Genomic DNA, 27,968 nt, shown 5'->3' with positions numbered 1-27,968 from the left:
TTTGTTTGCAGAGTTTATTGCCACAAAGGTTAAGTTCTAGCAATCTTAGCATTCAAACACAGTTTAGTAGCAGTTATTAAAATAGTTTTATATTAAGACTTTAATCTTCCATTGTACAAAAAATATATAGCGATGCAAGGTGTCCACTACATTCATCAGTATAATACTTGAATTTTACTAAAAATCAGTGAGCATGCAACTCAGACCTGAAAAAAGTCAATAAGCAACTGGTACTTAGTACAGCCAGTGATACATTACTTGCATACATTTATTCACAGTTTACGATAAATAATCTTCTGTTCTGACATATGCATTTAAAAAGGAACTTGTCACAGCTCTTTATAGACAGTTGAGCAGACATCATGAAGAAGAAACTAAACCAGATCAGCTGCAAACAACGTTTGAACCAAATGAAAAGAATTTGTACCCCTTCGCTCATGTGCTCCCATTGTTAAAGTCACAGCAGGAGAATGACTTGCACATATTTTTATGCTTATTTGAAACCTCCCCTCGCTCTGTTCTAGTGTTCTTTTGAGTGACATTAATCAAGTTCAGCTGCAAATGAGAGTTAGAATTAAACAACTGAGAACTGGAGCAAATCACAGATGTTGAAGGTATGGTTATCATTTCAAAAAGCAAATATCGCTCCATGCTTGAAATCTATATTTACAAACTGCAGATGCCCTATGCTGTCAGTTTTCAGTTTTGTGACTTGAAACATGGTGTTTTCACTGGTAGCACAAACCATAAAGATTCCAGTTAGAGCATATAATAGAAGAAAAATAAAAAATGGTACCCACGAGTATGGGAAGAAATTAAAACACCTAAATAAAGTATGTTGGATTTGTCAGTTGTGCACTGAAATATATACAAGTAAAAAAAATCTAAAAGCTCAGTTACCAAACAGTTTATTCACAGTACATGCTGACTTTATGTTCTTATATGCAAATACATTTCAGCCCTGAACAAAGTAATATTAAAGGAATAAGCATCATTTCCTCAGGGCCTCAACTAAGATGGACAGAAAAATGAATACTATTTAGCATTGGTATGTGTACCAGGGAATGATTCACTGTAAAACTGCACAGAGGGCATACGAGTGGAAAGAACATTAAAGGACTCTGTTTGGAAGGTAAGCAGGGTACAAAAGCACTTGTAAGCACTTCAGTAATGTACAAATAAATTAGGATAGTGAAAGGCAGTATGGACTAGCAAAGGGAAAAAGACACAAGCTTTAAAAAAAGGTGCTGCGCTAGTAATAGAAGAAATACTTCTGTTTCAGAGATTTATTTTTCTTGGAAACGAACAAACAAAAACACAAACATTCTGTTGAAGAGCCTGGAACAGAGATTAAAGTATCTGTCCAAAAGATTTGTGCAAATGATGTGTGCAAACACAGAAGTGACAGAAGAATGTAACATCTTCGATCATCAGAACATTTAAGATACATCTATTGATGAAATCTGTCCTTTTCCCTCCAAAGTCACCACCAGGAATCTGATGTATGAACTCATGATTCTTCCTTTAGTATCTTCAATATGACTATGAGTAGCCTTTTAAGTACAGGCATCACTACAGTAATGTAACATTTCTTCCTGGTCTTGACCACAAATTTCCAACCTCAGGTTACAAAGTCATAGCTCAAGCCTTTTCTCCTAAAGCTTCAGCTCACTTATGACTGAAGATATTGGAATACTATCCCAACACTTCCACAGATGCCATTAATCTCCATTGCAGTACCATGCCCCAGATGTGCCAAACATTACGCTTCATATAGTTTTAGGCACCTTCTAAATTTTGTGGACCACTGCCTTCATATCTTCAGTCCAGCTACTGCAGAAGAAAAATATAACCAAGACTAAAAATTTAGTCAAAACAGAAAATCCCACTTCTGTTTCCAAGTGATCTTACACCTTGTAAGCCTCACCAGAAAGGAAATAACTATTTTAACTTCTACATGCAGAGAATAGCACGAACCGTATAGATTAGTGAGCTGACAAAAACATGTGAAAGAAACTGTAAACACTTCAAAAACGCTTTAAGTCTGAAATCTAGTTATTCCAGTTACTATTAGATCAAGTTTTTAAATCAACATCAGAAAACCTGTCACAGATTTGCCAGATTCTGTTTCAAGCAATTTACAGTTAATTTGTCACTTCTCATTATACTTCTGATCATCAGCTCTAACAAGAGGTACACTGCTGTCAAACACAGCACAGGACAGCCTTTCAGAACTACCAAGACTTCTTCCTTAGAAGAAGCTAAAAAGCTGAAAATAGAGAAATCTTAAAGTAGAACAACCCAGCGGTGTTGTAGCATTGAACTGTGTTTTTTTGTTTTGCAATGGTGGAATGTGTTTAAAACTTCAATATTTCCACTGTCTCATCGAAGTCCTGACCAGCTGTGAAGGTATGAAGCCCAGCCAGAGGGCCGTGAGGTACTCTCTTCCTCACCTGAGGGAGAAGAAAAACACACTGTAAACTAAATTTACTGTGCTAGACATTACATCATTTGGAAAACTGATCTTGACACCCTCCTCCCCAATGTCGGCTTTCAAATGCTGTCCTTGTAAACTTGCTGAAGAGGTAACATTTAGTACTTATTTTCATGTTGCCAAGAACATGTTCAGGGACTTTAATCACAAAGTGCACTTAAAAAAAACATTTCATCATCTTTCTTCAGAAAAATCCAGCCAGTGTTCATTATAGTGCCAGAACACTGAAATGCTATAGGCTTAATTTAAGTCACATTTCCAAATGCGGAGATAATCATGGAATGCATTATTTTGTCACTTTTCACATTTAGTGTTTTTGTTCAATAGTTTTAAGTGTTTATACATACACACAGAACTAATAAATTTTAAAAATAATATAGAGTAAGTATATGTCAGTTGCTAATGATGTACTAAAGCTACATGTTGATTTTGAGAAGATACAAACAATACCTTAAAAAGGATTTTTAAGGGGACAAACCAGATAATGTCCTGACTACTTGTCAAATACTCTGTTATTACATGTCATTATAGCTTCTGGGTTGATTTCTTTTAAAGGCTTAACTCTTCTGCCTTCCCTCCCTAGTTCCAATAGTTCTTAAACAAAAAGCATATTTTGATGTGTTTTTTTTTTTAAATTAAAGCTGATATTGAAACTAATATTAGGTCTGCAGTACTGCCTTCAGAGGACCACTTTAATTACCTTTTTAGAACACCTGCCAAGAAAAATCATTAACCTACTGGAACCTCTATTTTAAGGTCACTTTGAAATTTTTAATCCTACTCAAAATATGAACACATTACATTTTTACAGCTTATCATCATCTTTCTAAAATGTGTCAGAAAGAGTTACACTTCACCTAAATTTTACTAAATTTTAATTATGTTTTCAGGTATTTATCTGTTTTATGAAAACTCAATAGTAAATTCCCAAAAGACTAGAGTGACTTTATTGCTAGCTCACAGGCATTATGCTACTAAGTTTGCTACTAAGCAAGTTTTTTCCTCAAAGGTCCACATAAAAGACAGCACAGAACTCCAGTTGCCTTTAGTTCCATTTTTGCTTTTTTTTTTGTGACAATGTTTTGAATCCCACCTACCTTGGGCAATTGCAACCAGCTTTCCTTTCTCTTCAGGGCTGAGCTGCAACATGGTGTCTATTACTGGCAGCAGCCTCTCTCTCTCGCTTCCCGATTTTAGAAATATGAACTGCAATAGAACGTTCTTCAAATATTCCAGATTAGCTACAGACTTTTCTCTCTCCTGATTTCGTTCCAGTCTTCTTATTTCACTCTTAAGAAGCTGCAGATGAGGAAAAAAAGACCACACAATATTGTTTGCATCACAGAAAAACAACTGAACAATAGCACTTTGAGGAGCTAAAAAGGGAATTATTCAGCTTGCTTCAGAAAGGACAATGTGTGCATAGCAACATATTCTGGACAAAAATCCAATGAAGCTTGAACAGGTGGTAACGTTGTCCACAAATAAGTTTTTATTGATCAAAAGTAAATTATTCTGATAAAATCTGGTCAATAATTATGAGATACTATTCAATTTGTTATAAAGAGTTGAGAAGTTAGAAAACCTGGATCAGAGGTTTAACAAAACTATCAGTTGTTAAGAAATCATTTACAAAAGAAAGTTAACATTCTCTAAACATAACTTTAAAAATGTTTTCAGAAAATTCCAGGAGGTACAATCAAATCAAACCAGATTCTATTAATATGTTTAGAGAGATGCATACATCTTTTAACTTAAGACAGCTGAAATGGGTTACAGGAAGAGAAACTGTTTTCCTCAGAATTTACTGGTTTTAGCTAAATGAAAACAGTAAAGGCACTAGTTTACTAGACACTAAACTTCTAAACTCTGCCTTTTTTTTTTTAAAAAAAACTTCCCCTCCACCCCACATAAGAGAAACTGGAAAAGAAAAAAGTTCACTTTGGAAGCACTGATATCTTTTGTGGAATGAAGCCCTTCCCAAAATTAAGTTTTGCATCACCAAATTTCCATAGACTGGGATTTTCTTAAATATGTTTGGTGTTAAACATTTGGTCTACAAAATAGACCATAGAAATTAGAGCTGTCCCCACATTCACTGCACATCTGCTAACCTTTATTTGTTCCATTAGGATTGCATTGGTTGCTTCTGATTCACGAAGTAATTCATTCAAGTGATCAGCACTCTTCGTTGTTGTGTTTAATTTCTGAATCAGTTCATCCTTGCTGAGCTCTGTTTGCCACTGAGATGGTTCTGCAATGAATTGGAAAAGAAAACTGAGAAAGAAGGAAAAAGCATGTGCATCTACTTTAGGCTAACTTAACATTAGGACATCATTAACACAGGAAATGAAATCCATGCAAATTCAAGCTGCCAAATTAATAGCCATCACTTCTGCTGCTGCATGCTCATTTTGCGACCTATTTTTCTATACATAAATTTCTTAGAACTGATTTGCCGGTCCCCTTCCAAGTACATCAAGATATATGGTTTTAATTTAGCCCTTGTTTCCCACCCATATATGGAGATTTTTCGACATTTCTCCATACGGTATTCAGTAGACTTTTAAAAACACAACTAGATGCTACTATTTATTCTTCTACTTTTTCTACTCTTTTGTTTTCTACTGTTCTTCGCACTGGTTTTAATTTTCCTTAAAAAAGTATGAATTCCTGTTCTGAACAAGATGAACACGCAATTTATCTTCTCATTAAGGAGAGTTATTTCACTTAATTGTCTCAAGTGAAGACTAGTCCAGAACACTAAGAGTGATGAACTATTCTGACTTACTCATCCATTCTTTTCCCTTTAGAAAGTTACAGATACAGTCTTTAAATTGCTAAATCCTGTCACAAGTTTTTGTTGTTGCTCCTTACTGAAGGAAAAGACTCATACAGACCTTCAGGACAAGGTATACTCAGTGGCACCAATTAGACTTGTGTATTGCACCTATGAGCCTGAGAACACAACATTTTCGTGTATTTTGAGGGTGCAAACTTCTGCAGCTTACACAGGCAAATGCTTCTAAAAACGTGTTCAACCTACCAGGCTTTGTTTCCGGGGAGTTCAGAAGCTGTTCCAAGGATGGAATGTAAGTGCCAGCAGAAGACACGGACTCTGTGTCTGTTGTCTCCATACCCTCTCCCTCTTCCCTGGCTACGGCGTGCACATCAAGAACAGGGAGGTCAATGTTTCGCCGTTCTCTTGAGTTCTTTGTTGTTGGATTTGAAACAGCTGGACCTGAAAGATACTTACTGATGTTTGTCATCAAAATGAAATAGGTTGGGTTATTTCACAGGTGCAACAATCTTGAATTAGAAAGCAGTACATAAAGTACAGCCTTGAAAGCCAGATACAAGCATGACATTATAAATGGAAAATGCAGCCTTTCACCTCAAAATGACCATTTCAGTCAAAGCCAGTTTCTAAATCCAAACTTGATTAGCAATGTTCATTTCAGTGGCTATGAAACCTTAATGCAACATCCTTGAAGTTGTTGTAGCTATGACAAGAATGCCGAATCTTTTTGATGCAAAACAGTATTAGCTTTTTTTTCCCACCTAGTCCTGTGGGTGGTGTAAATTAGTTTTAATACTTTGTGTGCTATTGTGCTGCTTCAGTACAATCAGATACTGCTCTACAATTAAACAACACATAGAAAGAGCGACTTCTTAAACTGTTACTGCTTCCTGGCAAATATCTGACTACATCTGAATTAGTAACTGCACAGATTTAAAAAAAATAAGAAACAGTGCTTGAGCTTGAACAGAGTAAAATTTTAAATTAGAAGTGGGGTCAAATAGCAAGTATACAAATAATAAACATCATTAAAACACCTTTCAATATGCTGTTCTGTAGCTATACCCCTCATTTTGGAAGCAGAGATCCACTAACCTCTCTAAAATCTGAGACAAACTGATAGGGAGAGCACCTGATATTTACAGAGTGATTTCCCTCCATCCGTCTCATGATACATACGCTGCATAAAACAAGTGATAGTGATTCTGAAGGTACAGTAATGAAAACTTGTTCTTTACTCAGTATCAGTGAACTGATACGGCTTGCTGCAAGTTTTACATAGTAAGTTTCTATTGTATTGCAGACCCACACGCTATAGCCTTGTTTTAGGTACACACTCAAGTACAGAAATATAAGTAATGCCCCCAAAGTGTGTAACCTGAGAAAACCTGGTTTCATGACCAAAAGTTACCTCTAGTGCTTGGTTCACTCTTGAGCTGGAAAAGCTGAGCTTCTACCCTGGAGAGTTGCTGCTGAAGTGTCTCTACTGTCTTCCTGTGCTCTTCTTGCAGATTCCTGACTTGATCTCTGAAATTGTTCCGGAGAGCTTCATTCTGGGCCGTCAGCTGACTCAAAGCCTGGGTATGCTCTGTTTTCATGACCATGTTCTCAGATTGTATCGTGCAAAGCCTGAAAACAGTATACACAAAACATGAGAAACACACACCAAAATACTCGTGTTTTAAAGTTTTCTAGTTTAAATTCAACTCGAAAACTGCAACACAACTGTTTATCTCCTCATACAAGGCATGTCATTTACTTTGTATTTCTTTGTTTTAACAGTTACCAAACACTCATGCAGAACTTCTGAAAACATACATTTCTATGATAAGTTTCGTTTTTTTATTTAAACTTCGGAACTCAGTGAAAAAAATGGGTAGAATAACCGTTCTTGGAAAGAAAAGTGTCAGTACTGCATCAATTGTACTCGATTTGGCAGCACTCCAGAAGCAAGACAAAATTGTCACAAGCAATTAAATGAGCGTATGTATGGAATGACTAAGCACTGGACTTGCCCTTATAAGCATACAAACTTAAATTTAGCCAGAGAAGCAAAGAGCTAGTCTTTCTGGGTACAAAAGAAAACTACTGTGGTATAGCTGGTTTCCAGAGAAATGCAAAATGATATAGTTCAGTTGATTACAATGAATCATCACATGGCTATCAGGAACAGCTAAAAACACTACAAAGATAAAGACAAGAAGTCAAGAGTTCCTAAGACTAAACTGTAATTTCTAATGAGTATCTCGTGAGTTTTTTGCACCCTAAAAATAAAGAGAAGGCACAGAAAGACATTTGAGAGCTCAAGTAGGTCCTCGTGTCATTTTCTCAAGAAGCAATGCAGATTAAACAGATTCCTTACATTTTAAAAGAAATAGCAAATTAAGATTGTGGCAAGTAGACTTGAAAAAAGTACCTTCTGTAAGAAAGGCAGTTGGTGGTGGATATTTTATCATAGAAATAGTTGGCATTTAACCACAGTATTTTTCCAATCAGAAACAAATGCATAAAATGGAGCTCAGCAGTCCAACACAAATGTAGTGCCAAGCTTTGGACTCAACAAATAGTCAGCAAATTTAACATGCTTAAAAAATGTTAACTTTAAAAATCTGGTATTTAACAGGTAGAAAGCCTGCAAAGATCTCTTTCTCATCTGCTACTACTTCATTTTCACTGCTGAAACCTCTGAAGGCTGACAAAAAGTAGCGAACTATCCTTTTGAAAGTTCCTTTAACTTCCTCTACATCTACACCCTTTCTTTGGGAAGCATTGTTTGAAGTCAGCTAGCTGTCCAGTCCTTCAGGTTTGCACAAAGTAAAGTATCTATATCTAGTCATCAGCAGACCCTACTTTTCACGGAGTTCTGCCTCTTTTGCAACTGTCTCTTGCAGCATCTTATTGTGTCTTTCCAGCAGGGTGTCATGTTCAGACTGCAACGCCTGGAATTCAGCTGTATTTATCTGTAAATTATGCTGAGCATCTTGTAGCTTAACTTTAAGTTGATCTATCACCATTTCCAACTGTTCTCTGTAAGGAGGAAAAAAGAAATGAGATATGTTTATAAAGAGTTATGTTATCTCAGAACCTATATGATATCCACAATGTTTAACATGGCTCATCTGAATTTATTTCATATTTAAAATCACTACAGCACTGTGACCAAAATAATCTTAGAATGTGACTGCAGCAGAAATGTTTAGGAAAGTTCTGATCACGTTTCAATATAGGTGCAAATGGATTTATCACATCCCATCCGAACTGCTGGCAATGCACCTTTTGGGGTAGAAGGTATGACTGCTACCACTTACTGCTTCAATCCAGTTTGGAGGAACGAGAGAAGGAGAATAACATGTGGCATGCAGACAGGAGAAAATTTCTACTTAAAAGTAGCGGTGGGCTCTGTTTGCTTAGTAAAGTGGACAGTAATCTTCTCCAACCACTTCCCAAGAGACTGGCAAAGGAGTAGAAAGCAGCATCAATCCAAATAAGATATATTTCTGACCAACAGAATTTACCAAAATCAGATATACCAGTAGGAGTAAGTCTTAAGTCAAAAACACATTCTCCTTTTATGCTTTCTGTATTTATACATTCAGTTACTTCCATTATTTCATGAATTGTATATCCCGTTAACCCCTAGAGTTAATACTTGTAAATCATTCCTTTGAAAATTATCTGCTTATTATTTTATTACTTGTCCACTTTAATAAGTGACCTTCTTTCATGAGCTTCTTAAACATGAGATAGAAATGCAACTCTCGCAGTTTGCTTGCTTCAAAGAAGTAGATGCGTTAAACAAACCAGACAACCAAAAAAGCCCAAGTCTTCTAACAAAACACAAGTCTCCCTCTGGTGGATTGTCAGCAGCAATTTTATGTACTGTTTTAAGATCTATGTCAGAAACAACTTACGACATCTTATGCAAAAACACCCAGTCTGTCTCCAAGGTCAGCCATCGACCAGTTCTAAAAGTAACTTACAGAAACAGATCTATTTTCAATGAGATTCAGACGCATTCTGAAGTGAACCTGAATTTACACAGCTCACAACTATATTTAAAATGTTCTCCAGGGAACTTTCTGTAGTGTAACCTTTTTTCAAGTCTTTCCATATATAATAATTGGTAAGAGTCTAGATCTGGCTGGAACTTCACCTACACTAAACCATTCCTTCCTGAAAAAGATCAAAGTGAGCTCAGAGGAGCAGTATCAATTTGGTGTTTACTTCTCTTAGTTCGTACATTGCTTCAATGCTTTACATCAGAAAATGGCATCTCAAATTTACACAGATGACGCTGGCCAATTTCTGCTTACAAGAACCATGAAAATCTTCCCAACACTATACACTTCCCCCGACTGAAAAAACAGGGAACCTGCAGAAAAATTAATATATTAGAGATAAATCAAGGGATTAGAAACTAGCATAGTACTACCGAGAGCTGAGACGTGGTTCAAAAATTGATGATCTTTCTTCTGTTCAGATAGGTAGAGCCAGTTAGAAAGTCATGTTAAAAGTCAAATAGCTCTGTTTCTATAAATGCTTTTTTCCACTTTTTGGTCAGACATTAGCACAATAGCTCAAGTACCAGTATTCTTCCGTACACAAAAATTTTGGTTTTACCTTTCTTGTTTGGCTCCCTCAGTTTCTGTCTGAGAAGCAGATTTATTCTTTTGCTGTTTTAGAACATTGTGAACACGGACTTTGTAGCTCTCAAATTCAGATGTAACAGATTCTTGTTCAGCCTATGACAGAAGACAAATTCTTAGTAAGTTATGCGATTGACTACACTCACCTACGTGCTTTAAAATAAAATGTACCTTGCACTGAAAAAAGAAGTGAAATGAACCACCAGCAGCATTTTCTTCTTTTGAATGGATAATTAAAACAGGAGTATTGCAACAGATCATGTTTTTCTTTAGATTTTAACTGAATACTATTGTCAATCTTGAAACTTAAAACCAAGAAGCCACTGATATTCAACATCCCGGTCTTTAAGAAAGGAAAGAATATTTGCAAAATCCAAGAATTACATTCGAGATATTCACATGTAAAGGGCTCTATCAAACAGCTTTAAAGGAAGACAAAGATGAAGGGGAGAAAAAAAAGGGTCTAGTTCTCTTTTCTTTTTATGCTACCTAGGTGCCAAATGTCTAATATGCCTGAAAACTACGCATAATTTTGAGAAGTTAAGTCATCCTTGAAGGGATAATAAATAATGTAAGATACCTTGCTTGTAAGGGTATTTGGTTTGTCTTCTCTTCTGAACTCAGCTGATACATGGCTGAGACAGTGGACAGAGAAAACTGCATCACAACATAATGGCTTCGTCCTTTACTGTATAGTATACAGGCAAGAATTATTCCCATCTGAACAGTAAGACCTTTCAAGTACTCATGCTGTCTATTTTCTATGAAAATAGAGATGTAGGTTTTCATTCTTGGCTTTTAAGGACGCTCACAGGTTCATTAGTCATCCCTGAGATGACTAAAATTTTCTAATTTCCACAGTGATCCACATCTACCAGTGGAACTCAGGCAAGCCTCCTGTAGGACTAACCACAGAGTTTGTCCATTTCAGTTCACCTTTTTAAAAAGGAGATGTTTTTTGTGAGGCATTCATGTTACTTATCTGCAGGACTGGCATCTATCATATAAAACAAGCTGTGCAAGCTGTAGATTGGCACACTAGTCTGTGTAAGTACAGCTGGAACATAACACTTCTACTGAGCCTGCCTGTTTCTAATGCAAAAAACAGAAGTAAATTCCAGGCACATCTAACACTGTCATACGGCCAAAAAATAGAAATAATAAAAACCTCAGCATTACTGTCAACTCCACACAACTTAGCTGCCAATTAAGAAGCTGCTCATACAGCAGCATATTAAAAGGTGCTTGCAAATACACTTCATTGATTTTTCTTTTAAAGTGGTACCTATGTTACTGTTTTTATAAGCAAATGATACTCCTTCCCCCCCCCCATCTTTAAAGAAAGAGGTGATTACTTCTTTTCTCCCCAATGTGTATACTTCCTGACCATCTTAAATGAATTCTGACTTCCCACTGCTACAAGGTTTTTCCTACTGGAAACACAGGACTGCAGTCCAGACATTCCACCACAAATGGTGCAGAACCACCAGGACAGGCTGGCTTGTCCACTACCACCACTCAAATACAAAAAGCACTGAGATAATTCCCAATTCTTGACAGACAAGACGGCAATAGCAAAGACCTGCAAGTATTTTTAGAGATGCAAATTGTCTCTAGACTGAAGTAAGTCTCCTTTCTAAAGTCTATGACGTGACTTCTTCCACCACAGTACCTGGGCTGCTCTGCATTCTTCTTGCAAAGTTGCAATTTTTTGCTGGTAAGCACTCAACGTACGCTGGTGTTGCTCTGCAGAGGTTCGTAGCTGTTCCTGGACTTTATGCTTTTCCGATGTTAATACAGACACTTGAATCTGAAAAAGCCAGGTGAAAGCTCAGTCTTTGGTATGAAAAACATTTTTCTTCCATTTTCAAGGGGACGTGCCACAGAGCACATAGGATTGTATTACAGTAATCCCTGCACAAAATTGGTGAATATAAGTTTAAAATCAAATAAAAATAGAAGAAATAGACATAAGTTATGATATACTTAAATAAAATATATGGTATTTTTTAAAGAGAAAACTGAAAATTACAGTGGTGGGTGTGGTGGCAGCATGCAAGAATAAAAGCTTCCCTGCTACTATTTATCATATTCCAAGAGAATTTACACAGATAGAGAACACAAGATTTCTGCTGATGATGCCATATTCTTTTGTTTTTAAACTGAACAGCTCCCATACTTAAGCTATTTTAAAATTTATCCCATTTAAAAGCTTCAAAATTATTCACTTCTCTGTTTTGGGGAAAAGGGAAAAGAAAGAGGAGCAAGAATGGGTAAACCTGTTTAAACAACATCACAGGGGAAATATTTGGGGAAAGCAGCAAACAAAAAACTCGTTCAAGAAACAGAACCAGTAACCAGGTTACTAAAAATAACATTTTCCTTCTTCAGCTTATATTCCATCTGCCCACGACAAATCACATCTGTATTGCTTACATAAGAAATACTAACACATAACTTTATTACACTAACAAAGAAGTGAAATTTCTTGCCTTAAAGGATTCCACTTGTTGCTGACTGGCTTCCAGTTCCCCTTTCAATGATGCCTGCAACATTAGATGATCGTTTTCCTGCATGATAGAAGCATCTGGTTAATTAAAAAAACAAACCACAACAACTTAGTAATTCAGCTACAAGACCATTATTTGAAAGCTAGTTTAAAAATGCAAGTATGCAGTCATTAACTGCTGGACTTACAGCTTGTTTTGAATCAGCCAGTTCTTTTTTGGTTTTCACCAGGAGTTGTTTTATCTTGGCATTTCTTTCCTCATCTTGTTGCATAGTTGACTGAAGTGACTCTAGTGCAGAAAACAGTTACATGCTAAGAGAATTTCCCCTCCTATATTTCCTTAAAAATATTGAAAAATACTTAAGCAATTTTACAGATTTCTTAAGAACTGTTAAGCTACTTGTTTGCAGCAAGTTTAGTATATCATTTCTGTATCAAGACCTTCTTACAAATGAAATTGTTTTGAGAGTTCCACTTACGGATAGGAAGAAACCAAAGTTTTTAACCATATGTTAACTAGTAAAGCTTTATAAGTGTGGTATGTCAGACTGAAAATCACTGCCAATCACTTTCAGAAATTATGACTTCGTTAATCAGGTAAGAAACCATTTGTCAGTCACGCTATTTAGCTTTCATTTACTGACTACTAGATCAAGTGACTGAAGACCGAGTAAAGTTTACTTTCTAGGAAAGTATTTTCAATTATGTAACTGCTTAGTGTTCCCTCAAAATTTTACTCTCACTCATCAATTTCGAACATATCTGAATATTTTACCATTACTACTAATTATACCATAACTACTGTTTATATTTTACTCACTTATTTCTTCCTGTAGGGTCTCTTGTTTCTGTTTCTGAATCCCTGTCTCCTGCTCAAGATCTTCTATTCTACTGTCTTTATCACCAATCTTCTGATTAAGTTCTTTTACTAGCCTTTCATAATCAGCTATTTCCATATCCATCAGCGTACTCTTTTGAGCATCCTGCAAGTTACATGCAAACAAGTTACAAACTTAAAAATCTGCCTCAGTTGCCAAGAATTCCCTCCTCACCCATCCCAAAGTAAATGAGAAATAGTTGTTTGATCTTTTAACAAAAAGACTTTATAACTATCAATACCCACAAACAATACCCACTCATCAGGTTTCCATATCCTCAGCGAATAATTTGTTTTTGAACAAGAACCAAAAGCTTTAAAAAATCTGTTGCCAATTTCAACAGTTTTAAGCAGTAGGTATTTTGCAGCTATTAGTTTCTACCATCTTCACTCCTTGCAAGGGTGGCTTCTGAATAGTGCACCATACAAGTACTCCAGACACCTGAATTCTATTCCTCTTTCTAGTCATGATAAAATGCTTAACCAAGCTAAAAACAAACAACCCTTGCTCTCCCCTGCCAAATAACTCCTCAAAAAGTACACACATCAGCCCTCCAAAGAAAAACAGGTGTAAAAATACTCATGTTTTTCCTTTTGCATATCTTAGGATTAAAGTCCTCAGAACAGGAGACATTAAACAGCAAGAAGGACCAAAATCTTTGGTAGTCTAAGTACTAACACAAACAACAGTAGTTACTGTACCTTTTTGGCCAGCTCTAGTTCTTGCATAGTCTTCTGCAGATGCTTCTTTTCCTTCTGAAATTGCATCTGAAGCTCCTCCAGTTCTCGAAGAGCACCACTATGTTCCTGAAATTTAAATACTTTTCACTTGTGCAGTCCAATTTCAAAACAGATGTCAGCAGAGTACACAAGTTTACAGACACACTCGCTAAGGATGCACAAAGGTAAGATTCTTCAGGAAGTCACTGGGAGCCAAAGAAAACTTCACAAGACTACAAAATATTTTTCACATTCTGTCAGTATCTCCAGTCTACTCTAAGCGATGGTTTTGCAAAGTTCTTTTAATGAACACTGTAAGCCTTCAAAAGAAGACCAAGTGAAGTAACAAGAAAAAGCATGAAACTTGTTCTAAAGTAAGCACAGTTTATAAAACTCTTCCAGAAGTCACATTCACAGACAGTAATGCTTCAATCCATTCACCATCTCTACACAGTATTACCTTTATTTTCTGTTCTTTTAGAAGCTTTTCTGCTTCCAGTTCTTTTTCAGCCTTTGCCTTGACTTTTTGTAGCTCCAGTATCTGAGCTTCCAGCAGCTTAGTATTACATTGCAATGTTTCGACACGAGCCAACAGATCTTCGTTAGCAGAATGTAACTGATCATGCTAAAATGATGGTAGTGGGAAGATAAACTGAATTTGCATGCGACTGATTAATAAGATACTATCCATACTTAGAAAAATAAAAAAACACGCCAAACACACATTGATTTTCATCCAATTGTCTTATAATCAGTACTCCTACCAGTGACAGTATAAAGTCTCATCCACCTTAACTGCTTTAAACCAGAGTAAGAAACAGGCTAAATTAAAATCACCAGCACAATTTGGTTATTTTATTCAGAGTCCATGTGCCCAGCTTTCTATATGATGGTTGTAAGTGAGAAATTTGAAGAACACCTTTTAACACCTTTTAGCTCTCTGCAAGAATTGTGTCCCACAGTAATACACAAGATTCAAATACTCAATTGCCCCACATCAAGTGCGGTTGTATTTATACCTGAATCACCATCCCATTAATCCCCCCCCCAATATTCAACTGCAGCACTACCAACCCTTTAATGAGAAGGCATCAGTACATAGAAAGAACTCTTCCTATGTCTGGGCTACTGCTGCAATGATTAGCAGACTTATTTTTGACATCTTCAGTATTTTTATCTCAGTCTCTATCATGCAGATTAAGAATGCAGTATGAACAAAGTGTAAGTGAACGAAGCTGACAATTGCCTGAACAGTGTTTTTATTTACAAAATACTTTATAACAACTTGAAAAACATAACTCCTGCAATAATCAGAGTATATGCTACTATTTGTGATTTATTCTTATGCTATCCACTAGTAGCTTCTATTTATAAGAAAACAGTGGCCTAGGTCGATCTTTAGTGTAGTTATGTATGCGGCCTGGGAGTTTAAATCCTAAATCCCAAGCCCATTTCAGTTAGTTTTGCAGAACGTGTCTCACAGATGTTTAATCCCCATCTTAGACTTTTGAATGTCACTACAGTACTCCCCAATGCATCCTGAAGTCTAATTCTTGTAGAAGATCCAAAAAACCCACCACAGTTAATTCCGTATGTTTAAACATATTGGTTAAACAACAGGCATATTTTGTCTAAGGAACTGAAAAAAATTTAACACATTAAGGTTACTGTACTTCATGAGAAGTGTAGGTGTGAAATCAGAGAAGCAGCCCAAGTCCAATACTTGTTTTTGTATTTGGTACATGCAACAGGGTTGTGTGTCCAACTGAAGCCAGAGTTCATCACCTGCTTTTTTTTGTGAGTTGACCTGGGGTATATTAAGCCCTTCCTATTAAAAAGCCCAGTCATTCTGGACATCCTTAACTTTTTCACAGCCCAGATAAGCACCAGATGCTGAGGAAAAAATGAATTTCAAGTAACTATCCATAACACACTTCGGTTATAAAGCTATGTATTATTACCAGTCACATGAACAAGACTTAGCCCAATAGCTCAGACACAAATACAGAACTGACCTGCTGGGATGACACCTGTAGCTGTCTTGTGAGGTCATCTAACTGACGTTCAAGATTAATCACTCTGGCTTTTTCAGAATCCAGCTCTTCTCCTTGCTTATCATATTCCATCAAAAGATTCTTAACACAAAAACACAAACTTCAATTTCTACAATATACATCGCTTGTCTTAAGCACACGCTAAACCCCAGACACTTATCTTTCCAGTATTTCAGCATACGGGGTGTTTTACTACCATATCAGAAGCATCAAAATGAAACTAAAGCTGTAGTTTCATTACAAGAGAAATTGGGAGAAGTTATTTTCAGTTCATGAAACTGTAGAATAATTTAGGTTCGAAGAGACCTCAGAAGGTCTATGTTCAACCTCCGGTGTAAAGCAAGGTCAGCAGTAAGATGAAACCAGGTTGCTCAGAGCTTTGTCCAGTCAGGCTTTTCCAAGGACCGGACTCCAAGGATGGAGATGGCACTACATCCCTGCACAACCTGTTCCAAAGCTTGACTGTCTTCAAGGCAAAAAATGTTCACTGTATAGCCTTTTTTTTTTTTTTTAAAAAAAACCAGGTGCTTTAAAAAAAAGTTCTGTCCTTCTAGACCATAACATCCTAGCTTGGACAGGAGTATTGAGAGAGATAGTGTTAAAGGCCTTCCTAAAGTCTAGGTAAGTGACAATCACTGCTCTCCTCTCATCCACAACTCCAGCTGTTCTATCACTGCAAGCAATCAGACTAGGATTAGTCAGACATTATTTACTCTCAATAAATCCATGCAGACCATCCTCAGCCACCAGTTTCTCTTTCATATTCCCAGAGATGTGCTCCAGAAGGACTTGCTCCCAGGGAATTGTTGACTTTTTTCTTTATCACTTCAGGACTTTCTAACTTATCCTCAATTTTATGTACTTAAAGAATTCATAAGAACAGATTTGCCTCAGCAACAGTGTTTGACAATACAACACCAGATTTAAAGGGCAATTTAAAAATACTATCCAGTAGAAAAGAATTGCCTTGTTTTCTTCTGACAGTAGATACACAGTTCTGTTACTAGAACCGTACATTTCTTGATTTGGGTACTTAACTGCACTGGCATTTTTTACCAAACATACTTGTGCAAGTAAACAACATATATCCAGGCTAGGACTCAAAAGCAAACTATTTTTCTGGCAGTTAACCGTCTTTGGTAGATACAGTACCATTCCTACCTTATAGCTTTCAGCTCCTTGAATTACATCTTTCATTGAAGCAGCCAGCTGATCTTTTTCTGATTGAACCAACTCCAATTCTTCCCTCAGGGATTGCATCTTATTACAAAGAAGCATATGTCATTAAAACAGAACCCTTCATGCAGAACATTCTTCATATTAAGAAGCAGTCAGGGTACCTCTTTTCGGCTGGTATCCAATTCTTTCTTTGCTTTCACAGCAACCATCTTAATTTTATTTAGCTTCTCTCCTTTTTCTGCAGATTCTTTTTCCAGCCTTCCTAAAATAAATAAGAACATGAATAAACTTGCTTCTCCTCCCCCCAAGAAATGAAATTTAATTAGAACACAAATATCAGTTTGAAATAAAGTGTTGTAGGTATTCAAAGATTTCATTCAGCTAAGCCCTTCAATTCACTCTGAAGCTAGAACATCCAGCCTCACAGATAATCCTTCCCTGTTTCAAAGGCTTCCATTACAGTTTACAGTAAAAGCCATATTCCTGTGTACTTCTACATATAATTGTAACAACTTAGAATAGTTTTCTTTCTATTATGTTGGGATTACTGCAACGAGACAACAGTAGCTTCAGCAAAGTGTTGCTTTCCTCTTCTCTTGGTAGCCTTAAGGATTCCTATTGACAATTATTTTCCATATTTAATAAAGATGAAATCTAATACACTGTTTATAGTTAAATGTACTTAGGAAGAAAAAATATCAAATGATAACAGACACAAAATTGCTAATGTTACTTTGAATGCCTAATGAGAGGAATGTTGTCCTAATGAGAGAAATGTTGTAGGAAGTAGCATCAGTATCTACTTCCCCACCTTCCTTGGCATACAGGAAATACAGGATAACTATGCAGAGAAAGAAAAACTCAAAGTTTAACAATCCAAAAAAAACCCACAAAACTGTTTACATAAAAGACAACAGCAAGAAAGATACCAATTTTTTCCTGAAGCTCTGCTACTGAAGACTGTTGATCATTTTTCTCTGTCAATGTCTCCATTACATTCTGTATTATAAACAAAGATATGAGAAGTATTACAAGAAGTCTCTTTGTGATATCTGTTTTCAACAAGCCACTAGAAGTTCCAGCTACGAGCTGGACTACGTCTGCTTTCTCATTACCAAGAGAGTCTTTACATGCAATTTCATATTAGCTTGGTAACTAGCCTGATAACTGAAAAGCAAAATTATGTTGAAAGGAAAACATTCCAACCTTTTAACAGCTGCTTTCCATCCTATTCAAGGACAAAAAATGGAAGACCATTAATACTGACTGACCAGCTGTCAGTTTTACATAACCATCAATACCCACAACCTGAAGTTAGGAGTAGCTAACACAGATCAAACAGTTTTGTTTGAGATGGAGCCACAGAAAAAGGTGAAAGATTAGGCCAGTTAGTCCATCTAGTTAAGTGAGCACTTTTGGCAAAACCAATAGGAAAACGTTTTCAAATACAAGCACATTTTATCAAAACAGCATTAGGATTTTTGTTGCTGTTTGACTTTTTTTTTTTTTAACTGAGGGGAAGGAAGGGAATCTGAGGTGCTAAGCAACTCAGAAACACGTGCTTCCTAGAAGGGAAACTCACTTTGAGGCCAAGGAAAGAAAAAACAAAGAAAATGAAAGTATTTTTTGAACCTTAATTCTGAAGACTTTAGAGGTTTAGTCTGTATACTTCAATAACAAAATATAACCTTTAGAGAACTCAGTTCGTCTTTCACATTTCTAAGTTCAGTTTCCTTTTGTTCCAGAACGAACTTTAAGTCATCTTCGTTTTTGGATTCTTTTTGCTGTTCTTGTATTTGACTTTCATAAAAAGCAAGTTTTCCAGATATTTCTTCAATCTTCGCTAAAAGCTCTTGATTTTCAATCGTTGATTTTTCACCAGCATTCTTCAGCTCCTGGATGTCACATTGAAGGGCTTCTTTTTCAGACAACATTCCTTCCAATTCTTCTCTCCAAAGACCTTTTTCTTTTTCAAAGTCTTCAATCAGGGATCTATGTTCTGTATACTGAGCTGCGTTTTCTTCCTCTAGTCTCTCAACTTCCCTCTGCAAATGAAGAGCTTTCTCCTCATTCTGTAGAGCAAGGCACTGCTCTTCCTTCATTTTTGCCAAGCATTCATTTGCAATTTGTAGTAAGCTGAGAAAATCACAGTCCTCATCAGAATCTGAAATGCTGGAACCCACTTGCTCAAGGATGTGGTATATCTGAGCTCTTACAAGGGACCTGTGCGCTTGTTCACTTTCAAGTAATGATGATATATGGTCTTTCTCTGCAGTAATCATTTGTAGTTTCTTTTCTAAGTTTTCAGACTGCTCTTTCAACACTAACCAACCGTCTTTTTCAGACGTAATCTCTTCCAGCTTTCTACTTAAATCACCTTTTTCCTGAATGATTTTCTTGTTTTCCTCACGAAGAGTATACATTTCAGATGAAAGGTTCTCTCTTTCACCCACCAGAGAGTCGACCTGTTTTTCCAGTTGCGTTCGCAGGTCAGCATTTTCATTCTTCGCAGTTAAAGCTTCGTTCAGTTTCTCTGTTAATTCCTCCAGCTTTTTCTTCAGGTCACTATTGTACTGGTTAACAACATTTACTTCTTGCTGAAGTTCCTCAACTTTTCCTTGTTCTTGCTTGCACCTCTCCTGAAGGGTTTCTCTCTCTTCACCTGAGCATTTTAGTTCATTTAAAATATCTTTGTTTTGATCAGAAAGAGATATGATCTTTTCTTCCAGTTCTTTTACAGCAACCTCTTTTTGGTGGACACAGCTTGCTATCGTGTCATTCTCCTCCTGAAGACTAACAACTTTATGTTTAAGTTCCTCTATCTCTAACTGATTAGATGACATTTTTTCTGTTTCTGCCTGGAGACGATTCACAGTTTCAAGAAGAACATCCTTCTCATTGAAAGCAGCCCGGAGTTTCTGCTGTAGTTCACTGACATCAGAAGCTTGCTGTTGTCTCATTGATTCAAATTCCTTGCTGATCTTTCCAGCAGATTCTCCTAGCTCAGTCTGTAGTGTTTCCAGTGTTTCTCTCAGGGTATCATAATTGAACAATGCTTCTTCCTTCTCTTGAGTTAGCCTTTCAAGTTGTTCTTTAAGATCCTGCATTTCAAGAGCTAATTCCATCTTTTCTTTTTCGGAACTGGATAATAAAGTTTTATTTAGTTCAGAAATTTCTCTCTCATGTTGCTCCTTCAAAGTCTGAGTTTCTAATTTATGCTCTTCTGCTGTGGCTTCACATTGGTGTCTAGCTATTTGAAGCTCCAATTTTAGCTTTTCAATCACACAACAATAATCTTCTTTAGTAAGCTGCAGTTCATTTATCTTAAAGTCCAAGTCTTCCCGCTCATGAAAATACTCATCCTTTATGCGACGGATTTCCTCTTCCAGTTTTAGTTTAACATTGCTCATATAAGTTAGCTCATCTTTTAAAATAGCATGTTGAGATTGGAGATCTTCTAAGCTATGCTCCAGGTGTCTAACCTTTTCTTCCATTTTTGCTTCGATACAAGGTTCTTCTTGCATATCTACAACATCTGTCTTGTTCTCTCGATTTTTATTTACTGCTTTTAGCTGCTCCAAGTCATGTTCTTGCTGGTCAGTGGAAGCATACGCTTCATCTTTCACATTTTTCTCTGTTTTTAAGTCCTTCTCTACCAAATTGTGCTGTAACTGATTTATGTGATTTTGCTTTTCTTCATTTTCTTTAGCAGATATTTCAATGCGATGCATCAACTTTGATACCTCTTCTTGATGGGCAATTTTTAATTTTTTAAGCTCTTCATTCAGACTGTTGATTTCGTTATGGTAACACTGAGAATTATTTTTAATAGTTTCTTGCAGACTTGCAATTTCTTTGGTTTTGTCATTATTCACAGTTTCCAACTGCTTGGTCAAGCACAAAATTTGCTCCTCATAAGTAGATTTAATTTCTTGGACATTGTCTTGTAATCTTTTAACTTCTTCTTGATTATCACTGTGACATTCAATCTGTTCTACCAGCTCCGTTTGTTTCTTCACTTGTTCTTCTAATTCTATTTTCAGCTTTGTTAAATCGTCATTGTATTTGGATTGTGCATTTACTAATTCATTCTTCAAGGCTTTTATTTCTTCCAGAGAGTCAGTATTTGATTGCTCCAGTTGCTTCTGCAATTCTTCTGTCTTGGCCACTGCAGCCTAAACAAACATACAAGTCATCAAATGCTGATAATTTAGCACATATAAATTCCAAATAAACTGTTTATAATAACAAACTAGAAGATTTAGGAGTCCTTAGTTTTAAAAATTGCTATAGTTTTTAAACAGCTAGCTATGTTAGAACAACTCAATTCAGAAGACTCCACAGAGTATAAAATTGTTTACAGAATGAAAAACAAAAATTAAGTCTTAGATCATGTTTGCCTGCTTGTAAAGCAACTACTGTGATCATGTATTAAAGACCAAATTACCTCTATAACATCATATTCAAGTAGCTAGAATATAAAGCCGTTCATCAGTGCCACATGACTGAGTCTTCACTTTATTATTAACTGAGATTATTGACATGATTTAGGTGACTTAACTGACAGGCTGCTTCCTAAGAATACCTGAATTTAAAACCTCCCATTTACCATAAAAAGACAGAATTGATTTGGAGGCATTGCGTATCTAGGCTATTGATGCATGGACTGAATTACTTTTGAACAGCTGTGGATCTAACAAATACATATAGAAATTTTATATTTATAGTCAGTCCAATGAAAACACTGAAGTATCTGTTCTCTGTAGCCTCTAAATTACATATGAAGCCTTTAGATCTTTTAAGGTATAACAGAACACAGGTCAGTGAAGGAAAAGATTAAAATGGAAATGAAGCAGACGAACAAAACTAAAAAACATACCATCATTCTGAAATATTTTAGTAATGCTTTATTCATTTCAGTACCTCTGCTTCTTGTTTTCTTTGAATATTTTCTTTTTTCAGAGCTACACACTGCTGCTGACTTTCAGCTTTTTCCAGAAGCACAACGTCCAGTCTTTCTGTGAGAGCCTAATTTAAAAAGAAAAATTATTGGAAAAAGGGTTCCTTAACAACGGAAGCCTGAATGATGTTTGCAAAGCAGTAAGAAGTTGCATATTGATCAGGATGTTTTTGTTGTTGTTAATTAAGTAGACCAGCCTGATCTTAAGTTACTTGCAGCCCGAATACACCAGATATGGGAACAGGCAGACTAGTACAATGATGTTGCTTAATAGATTCTGTTCAAAATCTTGGTTGCGATCAGCTGATTTATTTTTACTACCATGTAGAAAGAGAAAGAAAAAAAGCTTCCCTTCTGTAGAAGTGTCCTGGTTTCAGTTAGGACAGAGTTAGTTTTCCTCCTAGTAGCTGGCAGGGTGCTATGTTTTGGATTAGAATGAGAAGAGCGCTGATAACATGCTGATGTTTTAATTGTTGTAGAGCAGTGCTTACACCAAGCCAAGGACTTTTCAGCCTCTCTCTGTCCTGCTAGCGAGCAGGCTAGGGATGCAGCAGGAGCTGGGAGGGGACAGACCCAGGACAGCTGACCCAAACTGGCCAAAGGGGTATTCCATACCATCTGACGTCATGCTGAACAATATATAGGGGTGGCTAGCCGGGGTGGAGGGGGGGCCGGCTGCTCGGGGATAGGCTGGGCATCGGTCAACGGGTGGTGAGCAATTGCATTGTGCATCACTTATTTCGTACACATTAATAATAATAGTATTAATAGTAATATTGTTGTTATTATTTTTCCTGTCTTAATAAACTGTCTTTATCTCAACTCACAGACTTCACTTTCCCGTTTCTCTCCCCCATCCCGGAGAGGGAGGGGGGAGGGTGAGCGAACGGCTGTGTGGTGTTTGGCTGCCAGCCGGGCTAAACCACAACAAGAAGAGAAATCTCCATCCAAATTATTAAAAACATTTTTTCCAGTTGATAAAAGTCCTCCTCACTGCCAATTTTTTCACTTTGATGTGCTGCCTATAACCCTTACTTTGAGACAGATGCTCTTGGCACTAGAATAATTCCAGTTACTTTTTCCCAAAAGTATTTCTTGTGACATGCAGCTTCAATTCTGCGTCTCTGATCTTATCAAATGACTGTCTCAAAAGACTTCTAAATGGCTGAAGTCTTTCTATAGCAGTCATTCTGAGATAAACAAAAGCCTTCCTAACCTATTACACAAGGACAAAGTCTTGCTGAGGAAATTTTATTATTCTATACATTTTTTTTCCCCTCAAAGAACCGTTTCCTGAAAAGCAGAGTAGGGATGTAGGGTAAGGAGGAAAAAAGAGGTTTTAGGAAGCATCCTGAATTCCTGAAAATAGATGGCAGATTGAATAACAGTTCTACAGCTGTTCACTACATATCACAAGTCATTTCTGTAGATCTATTCCAGTTAATATTATGCAATACATCAGAAACCTATTACGGATTCTTACCTGAATAATGTCATCAGCTCCTCCAGAAGCTGCTTTAGATTTGAGTTCTTCAATTTCTTTCTCTAGTTCTGAGCAAAACAATAAAAAGTAGTATAGAAGTTTCACATCAAGCAGGAATTGATGCTTTATCACAGTATCAAATTCCCAGTAAATCCAAAACTTAACATCACTCTGTTCAAGTCAGAGATGTCTTACTCCATCAATTTTGTTGCCAAGTGATACAAAGGGCTAACAGAAAGAGAACAAGCATTCAGTGCTACTTCTCTGCTGCTGCGCCTGATTTCCTCAAGAAACAAAGCTTCCTTGTTTGGGTGGAGAGACAACAAATAACAAAACCATGACAATTGTCTTACCTTCTGTTTCACAGTCAATTTAAGCCAGAGAAGAGACATTCATTTCCTACTAATCCTCTAAAAATAGGCAGCAGGTTGGAGAAGAAGATCTCTCAAATAACCCCACTGAAGAAACACCCAGTATATCCCATCCCTATCCCTACTGCTTTGCTGGGCAACTACCACCAACCAGCATGACTGTAACTCCAAACAAGGGGAGGTGACACTAGTCCAAGCAGGGAGCCACTACAGGAAAATGGACAGCAGAGAGGAGGGGGACAGCACATGAGAGCACAGACATACTCAGGATACTTTTAGGTATTAACACAAAATCTCATTTTCTGTATTTTAGGACTTCTTGTCCAAAGAAACAAGTGATCAAATGCAGAATAGCTAACATTTTTAAAGAAGCCACTGCACTCCTCAACAGGACTAATTATGAAAAACCTAATAGAGATGTTCCCCCTCCTATCTGCTTTCTTAAAGGTTATCCCTGCTACAGGTATGGGGAACAGATAATGGCAAGCCCCACTTCCACTCTTGCACAAGCTACACTGTTCCATCACACTACACGTGTGATTGAGTTAATTTAATATTTGACAAAAGTAGTGCTTCTTTTTCCTCTATACCTCTCACTCTAGGGACTTTAGCCCTTATCCTCCAACAAAAATAAGGAAATCACAGGAAGGAGGAAAAAAGGAAAAGCCTAGAATTTAAATCTACCCAGCAAATATGTACAGCGAAATTAGGAAAGGTCAGATAGTACCAAGCATTAAGGTAGAAATTATTCTCTCTCCAGTCAAGTACCTGCACATCTTGATTTCACTTTCTGCAGAAGCATCACTTGCTTTTTGGCAAACTTGATGAGATCTTCTTTGGGCAATGTGTCCAGCTGTAAAAAAAAAAGTATGTATTACAGAAACCAACTTCCTCTAACCCAGAAGTAAACAGAAAACAGTGCATCTTAGCATCCAGCTTCCAAGGAGTGAAATTTTAGGACAAGGAAACCTTAGCACACACTCATTAAGGACAATAACAGGGCAAGTTACAGAAGTTACGTTATCTAGTTCTATCATTTCAGATGCAGCATCACCTAGAAAGGAGAACTCAGCTGGGAAGCGTTACATTTCAGTAGACTGACAAAGGTGTTTGGAGTAACATAATTTGAACAGTGCTGTAACTACTTAGGTGGTTAAAATCCACACTTACCTAACATCAGCATTGTTTATTTTACTTCCAACATACGCAAAGAAGCCTACATACATTATGAAACAGACTACTATTAGAGCTAGATGCTATTCAATATTTTATTGGTTATTATGACAGGAAGTAAGTATACCAGTAACAATTTTTGTTTCATGCTTTCTAGCCTTAGCATAGGATTCGTACGTCAGTTTTCAAAACACCTAGAAGACATGAAATTGTTTAAAAAAAATACCTTTATGCCTTCCTATTATCCACGGCTAGCATGCCAGGCTGCTACCCTCTCAACCACTGTTATCCAAGTAAACCAGATTAGTGAGGTCTGATTACCTTCGATTTGCCCGACCCCGGTGTGACAGATGAAGCCACCATCTCTTGCCCACCATCTTGTACCTACAACAAAATAAAGATAATATGGGAGAACTGAACTTTTTTTTTTTTAAGGTAGACTACCAAAGGAACCAAGTGAAAGTCTACAAACATGGAGAGTAACTTGGTATAGTGGGAACTCAAAAAAAAAAAGACAATATTTGTATGACCAGTAAGACAGATAATGGAGAAAAAAAATGAGAGATCTATTGTGGTTAATCCAATAAAACAGCAGAATTGAAAACTGCTAAATCAGTATGACTTATGGCTTCGTTACTTAATTGACATCTAGAGTTGTCACGCTAATGAAAATCATTTAATTTACAAGCAGTTAAAATAGTGTATCTTACTATCTTGTTACTAAAAAAATGTACAAACCAAATAAAGCTTGTAGAGGAGCAGCAGTTAAATCAAACTTCAGCAACTTCTGAACAAATTGTACCCCTCAACTATGTTCTCGTTTTCTTTAAACATAACATACTTAACACTAAAAGCTTAGGCCTGACAATATATTTGAAAAGGCTCTGTGTGTGTGAGAGAGAGGGGGAAGGCGTGTGTACACACACCCACATCCTTCACTTATTTTGCTACTCTCTTTATTCTCATAAATAAAACCTTGTAATAGAAACCAGGGGAAGAACAAACTGGAAACAGATAATGACTGGCTAACAATTTTGAGAGAATAGCTGAGAGAGATAGCATGAAAGACTAATTAGAAATATGAGTTCAAGTACAGACCAAGGACAAGGATCGTTTAGCTATCTCTCTCTGGAGAGTCTGGACTCTCACATTGGCTAGAGTTTTTTGAGAAAGCAAAAGCAAATTTGCTAGAAAATAATATGACCATTAAACATAAACATAGCATTTAAGAAAGAAAGCTCTAAAGAAGTTTGTATTTCAGATTTCACGGTACACAGAGCTATGTCAACATTGACAATCTTAATATTTCAGCATTCCTGTTAGTTAACGTCTGCAACTACAAGCAGTATAGTTGCGCAGTATAATTAGGGATAACACATTGGATGTACTGCTTAAGAAAAATGATGGCACACCTCCCTCCATACTACACCAAGACCAGATGATTCTATATTATTTTTACCATAGAATCATTCGGGTTGGAAAAGATCTCCAAGATCATCCGGTCCAACCACCCCCCTACCACCAGTGTCACCCACTAAACCACGTCCCTAAGCACCAGGCCCAACCTTTCCTTGAACACCCCCAGGGACGGCGACTCCGCCACCTCCCTGGGCAACCCGTCCCAGTGCCTGACTGCTCTTTCTGAGAAGAAATGGCTCCTCATTTCTGACCTGAGCCTCCCCTAGCGCAACTTGAGGCCATTCCCTCTAGTCCTATCACTGGTTACCTGTGAGAAGAGGCCGACCCCCAGCTCCCCACTCCTTCCCCCAGCTCCCCACTCCTTCCTTTCAGGTACCCGTAGAAAGCAATGAGGTCTCCCCTAAGCCTCCCCCTCTCCAGACCAAACAACCCCAGTTCCCTCAGCCGCTCCTCACAGGACTTGTGCTCCAGACCCTTCACCAGCTTCGCAGCCCTTCCCTGGACACGCTCCAGGGCCTCGATGTCCCTCTTGTTTACATGCACAGCGCCAGAACTATGCATCACGCAAGAAAACGCACCCCATTACATTTCCAATAACCGACCCCACCCGTGGCGCTTCACCTCCCTGCCCCCGAACGCACACTTGCGGCTGACTGTGCGGGCTACAAACGTGACGGACGCCACCCCGCACGACCCGTTCACCCGCGCGGGATCGCGAAATGGCGACGCGACCCCCCCGGTGCGCTGCCAGCCCCTCACAGCTGCTCCCCCTCCCCTCAGGGATAACGGCCGCGCGCCAGGCGGGAAGCGGCACCGCTGGGGAGGGGGAGGAGGATGAGGAGGGGGCGGCGCGCGCGCGTCCCCCCCGCCCGTTACCTCCATGTCGGAGCCGGCTCGCCGCGAGGGCCGCCGCTACATCCTCCCCGCCACCGCTTCCGCCTTCGTCATCCCCCCGCAGGCCACGTGACGCGGGGCGCTGATTCCCTCTCCCCTTCGTAATAGGCCCGGCACGGGAGCTCCGCCCCCTTGGGGATTGGGCACGCCCCCTCGGCGGCCGTGGCCCCGCCCCCGAGCCGCGGGACCCTCGGGGGGGGGGGGTGTGGCAGAGGCGGGCTGCCCTGAGGGGAGCCGGGTGTGGTGTCCCCTGTGGAGGGGCGTTCGTACGGACGTACACATGTACACACGCATATACACACACATACACCCATATATACATATGTATCTACCAGAGCAAATAGTAGAAGACAGTTATTAAGGCTTGAAGTTCATTATTTTAAATTAGG

The 27,968-nt window shown here is 37.9% G+C and overlaps 1 protein-coding gene across 1 annotated transcript; it reads right to left on the bottom strand.

Moving 5' to 3' along the window:
* GCC2 (GRIP and coiled-coil domain containing 2) lies at nucleotides 1–27,705 on the bottom strand. The gene is made up of 23 exons (XM_040536856.1): nucleotides 27,562–27,705; nucleotides 25,588–25,650; nucleotides 24,862–24,946; nucleotides 23,723–23,790; nucleotides 22,203–22,307; nucleotides 18,968–21,454; nucleotides 18,209–18,278; nucleotides 17,441–17,541; nucleotides 17,262–17,360; nucleotides 16,062–16,181; nucleotides 14,507–14,671; nucleotides 14,029–14,133; nucleotides 13,270–13,432; nucleotides 12,638–12,738; nucleotides 12,433–12,510; nucleotides 11,613–11,750; nucleotides 9,915–10,036; nucleotides 8,145–8,321; nucleotides 6,706–6,923; nucleotides 5,541–5,735; nucleotides 4,609–4,748; nucleotides 3,592–3,793; nucleotides 1–2,453 (listed from the first exon to the last, which is right to left on the bottom strand). The coding sequence occupies exons 1-23, from the start codon at nucleotides 27,565–27,567 to the stop codon at nucleotides 2,383–2,385; spliced, it is 5,079 nt and encodes a 1,692-aa protein (XP_040392790.1). The 5' UTR covers nucleotides 27,568–27,705; the 3' UTR covers nucleotides 1–2,382.
* Between the last annotated feature and the right edge of the window lie 263 nt (nucleotides 27,706–27,968).

This window comes from Cygnus olor, chromosome 1 (assembly GCF_009769625.2).
Source record: "Cygnus olor isolate bCygOlo1 chromosome 1, bCygOlo1.pri.v2, whole genome shotgun sequence".
NCBI lineage: Eukaryota > Metazoa > Chordata > Aves > Anseriformes > Anatidae > Cygnus > Cygnus olor.
Note: the sequence above shows the minus strand (reverse complement) of the source record. Positions and strands in the feature narration are given on the sequence as shown.